At 44.8% G+C, this 6,000-nt stretch overlaps 1 protein-coding gene across 1 annotated transcript in view; it reads right to left on the bottom strand.

Annotated features, from left to right (window-relative positions):
• Window positions 1–3,280: 3,280 nt before the first annotated feature.
• The window catches only part of LOC8027331 (alpha-tocopherol transfer protein-like), a 45,464-nt gene continuing 42,744 nt past the window's right edge, over window positions 3,281–6,000 (bottom strand). The window contains exons 5-6 of the mRNA XM_042290889.1: window positions 5,850–5,960; window positions 3,281–4,728 (exon numbers count right to left, since the gene is read on the bottom strand). Of these exons, the coding sequence (XP_042146823.1) occupies window positions 4,546–4,728; window positions 5,850–5,960 (294 nt within the window). The 3' untranslated portion in view covers window positions 3,281–4,545. The remainder of the gene's footprint in view (window positions 4,729–5,849; window positions 5,961–6,000) is intronic.

Below are 6,000 nucleotides of genomic sequence, written 5' to 3'. Positions count from 1 at the left end.
CCATTAATTTTTTTAGAATATCAGTTATTACTTTCGAACCAATTGACGGTTAGTTCTGAAACTTTGGCGTCTGGTTCCGACCTCTAGCGTTACATTTGGCCAGAGAATAAGCGGTTTGGTGCATTGTTTATTTTGTTTTGGTGAAAACAACCCTGTATATTAAAAGAGGGAAAGGGGGGGGCACGTTTTAGGAAATATTTTAAAACGTCGAGTGCCTTTTAGCGGAAAACCTTAACTAGACACTTTTCCCGCCCACAACCCCAGACTGGAAGTGCACCCGACGCGCCACCACCACGGCGTTAACAGATAGCGAGTTCGTTTCACACGCACTGGCACCGTTCGAGTTCCCTCCCAGAATGCATTGCACTCACAGAGTGTTGCACGGAAAACTGGACTCAAACGAACTCGCCAAATGCACCGAGTGCAGAAGACTGATGCTGCCGCCATCTATGTTGTAGAAAAGGTACCGACTTCAAACCGAAACAAGCGCCTTTCTGTTCGGAGTGATGCGTGGGACTGCGAGAATTCAGTCGCTACCAACGTTTATCTACAAACATTGGTCGCTGCAACCTGTAGTTTATAGTTGCGATGACTTCAAGCAGCTCGGCTGCCGGAGTGATAGTTACAGACGGTGTAAATTTCCGCAACCAGCTGCCTACAAAGCAGTTGGTTGCGATCTTTCAATTATTATAACCGTTTACACTGAAGAAAACTGATGATGCTGTCAGAGCAGAAGCTTGATCCGTTTGAGCATGGTCTTATGCGGGAACCACTGAAAGGGTACGGCTCAAAACTAGCCTGTTGGAATATCCAGCAAAATTGGGACTTTCGATTTGGATCGTCACTAAAGGTGGATTAGATATTAGCCTTGGTGAGGGCGTCGAGAACGATAGCTTTCTCGAACAAAATACGACGGGGCAAGTTAGCTGACGTAGGTAAATGTTAAACATGATAATGTTGCCCAATCCTAGGGTAAAGTCACCATCTTTAGCTTTCTCTGATGCTTATTGGGCAGTCGGAGGTTTCTGCTGGGAGAGTTTTGTCGACAAATGTTAAATTTTTCACCCACACACGGATGGTGATAGACATCTCGGGGGCCGCTGTTGCGTTTGTTCTGAGCATTTCTTTACACCCTGGTACATTTCAGTGTTTGTACGGCAACAGAGCGATTTAAAACCTGCAAATAAATCACGGGTTGTCAATTGCTTCCTTCGTGAAATAGCAGACGCTCACAATTCAAGCTCGCGTTTGATTTCGTTGCCCGCGGGACGCGATTTCTGTCAGAAAATCTTTTTTTTTTTTCCTTTTGGTTCTGCGACACATCGTAGCAGACGAACCCTCGTCGTCTGCTCCCGCTCCTCACCGGCCCCGCCGGTGCGAGGCATGACGGGATTGCATTTGGGCGCACTCCCGATTTTCTCGGTGCAGCGAGTGCAAGCACGCGTGGGGTGCCAGCGCTGAAACGAACTCGGAGAGTGCAACCACTCGTGGTGTGCCGGCCGAAACGAACCCGTTCCACGCTGCGAGTGGGCACGCGTGGGCACGAGTGCTGTGAAACGAACTCGCTAAGAGCTAAGTTCGTGTATAGATTTAGTTTAAGAGCGCAGCTCTTAGGCACCCGTTTGCGGCTTGAGCGGCGTCGCCGTCGCCGTCGGCGTAACAGCCCGTTACATTATGGGACGTTTTCTATAATGGCGTCACACGTGACATCACGTGTGACGTCACAAGGGCAGCATTTTAATGCTAAATTTGGCGGCAAATTTTTTCGCTAAATTTAGCGGGAACTTTTCCCGCTAAATTTTGCGGGAAAGTTTCTCCGCTACATTTAGCGGGAAAGCTTAACCCTAGTGACTTTATACGTGACATCACGTGTGACGTCACGAATGTAAGATTTTCCCGCTAAATTTAGCGGAAAAGTTCCCGCCAGATTTAGCGAGAAACTTTTGCAGTCGTGACGTCACACGTGACCCTCCCCTCCGTACCCTCCTCTCCTCCTCCTCAAGAGCTGCGCTCTAATTCGGCATTACAGATAAATGTAAACGTCTCTTTTTTTTTTTGCTATTTTGCATTTCCTTATTTATTTTCCGGCCCCCGAGACAGCGATCGATCCCCAGTAGGACCAATTAGCCAAAGAAGTTAGAGACCCTGCATTCACTGCATTAGATAAACATTAATCGAATAAAAATGAAGCACTTAAAATATACAAGAAGCAGAAGTACAAAAGTCGTCCGTATTTTTTTTTTTTTGTAATATTATGGAAGGATAAGTTTACTTAGTGAAAAACATAAAAACAAACTACATTTTTAAACTTCGCCTGTAGTACACGACAAATGATTGTTGGGCTACTGCGGTTTTTATTTCGACAACATGGGGCGGATAATATGTGAGCAAATTTTGCTCACTTTTTGTTCCAACTGTTTTTCAGTCGTGATAAACGCCTTGATGTCTCATTTCGCCATGTGATGATGTCGCAAAAATAAAGAAGAAAAATTTTAGCGTAGAAAAAAAGGATTTCCGTTATTTTTCTGACTTGAGGGAGCTTAAATTTGCCTACAATGAATTGACCCTGTGCTTTATGTTCACCACGATTGACATATGGGATCATATGTTTCTACTTTGCACCTATGATCAGTTTCTTCTACGCTCGCTTTCAGTGCTGCAGAACAAAGGGCTACGAATTCATGCTTACTAGCCATAATGAAGTATAGTATGTTCACAGAAATGTCCAGTACTCCTATGATGATAGCAAGGAAAGTGGGCAGACTGAATATCGGAAAGGTTCCGACTCGTCAGGCAGAAATGTTTTTTTTTTTCTTTTATCGGCCCTACCAACCGTCAGCGGTGACAAGAAAAGGGAAAGCTCTTGGGGGGGGGGGGGGGGTTGATTTAGGCATCCCCCCCCCCCCCTCGTCGGTCTGTGCGCCACTGCCAGGAGGGATTGCCCATGCAGGTCCAAATTGCCGAAGCTACTTTTCATGCTGTCTCATAATTCCCACCTGACCCCTGTCAGCCTCAAAACTACACATTCATATGCGAGGTGATCCTACCGCCGCAAAGTCAAATTCAGTCACTAAACAGGGAAATGCTTCAAAACCCGTATTTCATATCCTACAGAAGGTAAGAACCGAAAAAGCGAAGGTCTTGCGTCGTTCTCACGCCTAAGGGTTTGAGAGCCGGAAATAATATCCGCAAGAAACCATAAATGAATCCCAGTTTCGTTATTCCAGGAGTTGATAGTGATTGTTTCCTTGGCGCATATCAGCATGACAGTTACTCCACGTTTAACGTAGCTTCATTTTATTCACTTCGCATGGTGGGATTGAAGTAATTACATCAATTTCGAATTCATCAACAACCACACACTCATCCGAATTCAGCAAACGTCAATTGTCCATGCATTCTCCTAAAACAAACTAACTAATACCCCTGTCAGACGGGCACCTAAAAGGACCTTTACGCCAAAGGACCTTTAGTGTAAATCTCATTTAGGCAGTACCACACGGAAACTCAAATGGCATTTAGCGTAAAGGTCCTTTTCGTGAACCTGAGTTCCCGCAACTCCTTTAGGGCTGCTAAAGGCTGCGGTCTACACTAGAGAAGCGAATTGAAATAAAAGATCGAACCGATATCTAAAATCAATGCGTTTGCGCTTTTATTATTAAAAAAGAGCGTGTTTCACGTATATTGTGCACAAACCTCGATCGACTAATACTTTTCTGTACTCACGGCTCCAGCTATGGCCTCGTCGTCGCCTGCTCGGCCTGCTCGCGTCGTCCGCTTCGGCACTTCGGTTTTCCTCTTCTCGATTTTCCTTACAACCATTCTTATCTAGCTTTAATTTCTCTACTTATATTACTAGCCGTGCTGTATATATTTATTGTTTTTTTATGCATATATATTTCTGTATCTCACTCTCGCATGGTGCGATATGTCGAACTACCGAGCAGCGTCCACGATTAGGAAGGGGTCGCCGCGCTTTCATTGGAGCATTGAGGCGACCTGGGCGCTGATACGACTTTGGAAGGATTGGCTGAATGAGCTCCGACGCTTGCGATGAAACTCTAGCACGAGCACGACGCCCAACCGAACAGGGCAGGGCAAAAGCGTAGCAGAAGCACGGAAAGGAACAGGAGCTCCGAGCAACGAGGACTAGAACTGAGTGAGCGCGGGACGCTCAGGGTCACCGCTAATTGCCAAAAAAAAAAAGGAAAACACTTTACTTGGGTTTAAAATGGACTTTGTTGTAATCACTGGACTGAACTTGTCATTTTGTCTCTCTTAATATATTGTTTGCTTAAGAAATACAAAAACAAAAAAGATTTATATCGCCAAAATATTATTTTTTGAGAGTGAACACGATTTGTGCGTTTGAACCGAGCTACGAGGCTTCAATCGCTGTCAACATCGTCTAAATGACATTTACTTGCACAGTCTGGTACGACAGAATGTAAAGGTAATTTTAAAATCCTAAAGACTTTTCGCGTAAAGGTCCTTTTAGGTGCCCGTCTGGTATAATCCTGCTTCGTCCGGATCCAGCCGACGTATTTATGCTTCCTGCTCCCGGTAGCCGTAATCGCTGAGCTCCACAAAAAACTCCTCCATGCTCCGTAAGCCCCTTTCGAATGCGTCGAAGTCGTAACTGTTCAGGGTGCCACCATACTCTTCGGGCAGTCGTTCACGGGGAATGAGCTCATGAAGCTTCTCGTAGTCACGTCCGATAAAGTGAATCTGTAAAAAAACGCATGATCAAGACACATATCTCACACTCGCGCCCAGAAACGCCGTCGAGGTCTATTGGAAAAACTGAAACACTACGTTCCACCTATTAGTATACATACATTGGACCGTAAAGCCGTTGTCACACTGCTCATGTATACATAATTAAAAAGTACGCCGAAGTCGCCGCTGTCGCTACGCAGGCCTTGGCCTATTACATTCACGCGTCTTGCTTCATGATTAATTTTCCGGCGTTCTTATCTTTTTATTTCTTATCTGCGGATGGATGATAAGGTGCTCAGTACCTCAATATTCGCCACACCTTGCGTTTAAGATGTACGTAAGTGGACGTCCAGAGAAGCCATCGAGGCCTATTCGAAAAACCTGCAATAACATACACGAGGACCGATCCTTCGACAGTCCTCCCCAACTCAAGACTTACGACTGTCCTTTTTTGACTGCAATATTAGGCAATGATTTGAGGAGATTAGCGTCGTCGAAAGAATATATTATCTTCTTCTCAACAGCTGGCGCGCGGTAAGATAATAGATGGCTTGCATAACTAAGTGGTCCATGATTTATTTTAGACAATAAAAGTAAGCAAATCTCCAAGGACTGTTCAAATGGGATATAGACAGAGCAAATAAACTAAATTAAAACAGTGGAGAGATTGGCAGCCATGGCTACAAATATTTGCACAGTCTTCATTTGGGTACCTATTATAGACTCCAAGGGTGGTAGCACCATCAAAAAGAAAAGAAAAACTTCAATAAAAAACGAATCGTGTGCATACCGTGCGCTTCTGCAGGTACTGCCGCCGAGTTTTCGCAAAAGTACAAACACAAAGAAAAAAAAAGTGGTTCCCAAATCAGGTGGTTGGAGCTGCGAACCGCGTTTGAGATCTGTTATGTGGGCGATATGTGGCGTTTTGTCGAACGCTGCGCTAATTTTAAATGCCAGAACGGTTTACTCGAGCATGGAAAGAACTGCTTTTCGTTGAAGGGTCTTGTTAGCTAATCCTGCCAATGTCCATATATAGAAAAAAAATTGTGAGTAGCAGCAGAGGCTTTATTCGGTGTTTCGAGCAGAGCCTGCTCTTTTTCAAGGCCCCGGAATCACACATTTCTTCTTACCCTGTCCACGAGCTTCTGTTTCAAGAACAGCTTTGCAATGGAGTAGATGACCTCGAATATGGGAGGATTGTTTACGATGTATATTGCTTTCAAGCGCATTGGGTAGCAGTCCTGTAAAACAAAGCAAGTTATCGGCGAGGACATAAAATTA

This window comes from Ixodes scapularis, unplaced genomic scaffold (assembly GCF_016920785.2).
Source record: "Ixodes scapularis isolate PalLabHiFi unplaced genomic scaffold, ASM1692078v2 PGA_scaffold0__279_contigs__length_252992795, whole genome shotgun sequence".
NCBI lineage: Eukaryota > Metazoa > Arthropoda > Arachnida > Ixodida > Ixodidae > Ixodes > Ixodes scapularis.
This window is presented reverse-complemented; position numbering and strand designations above follow the sequence as displayed.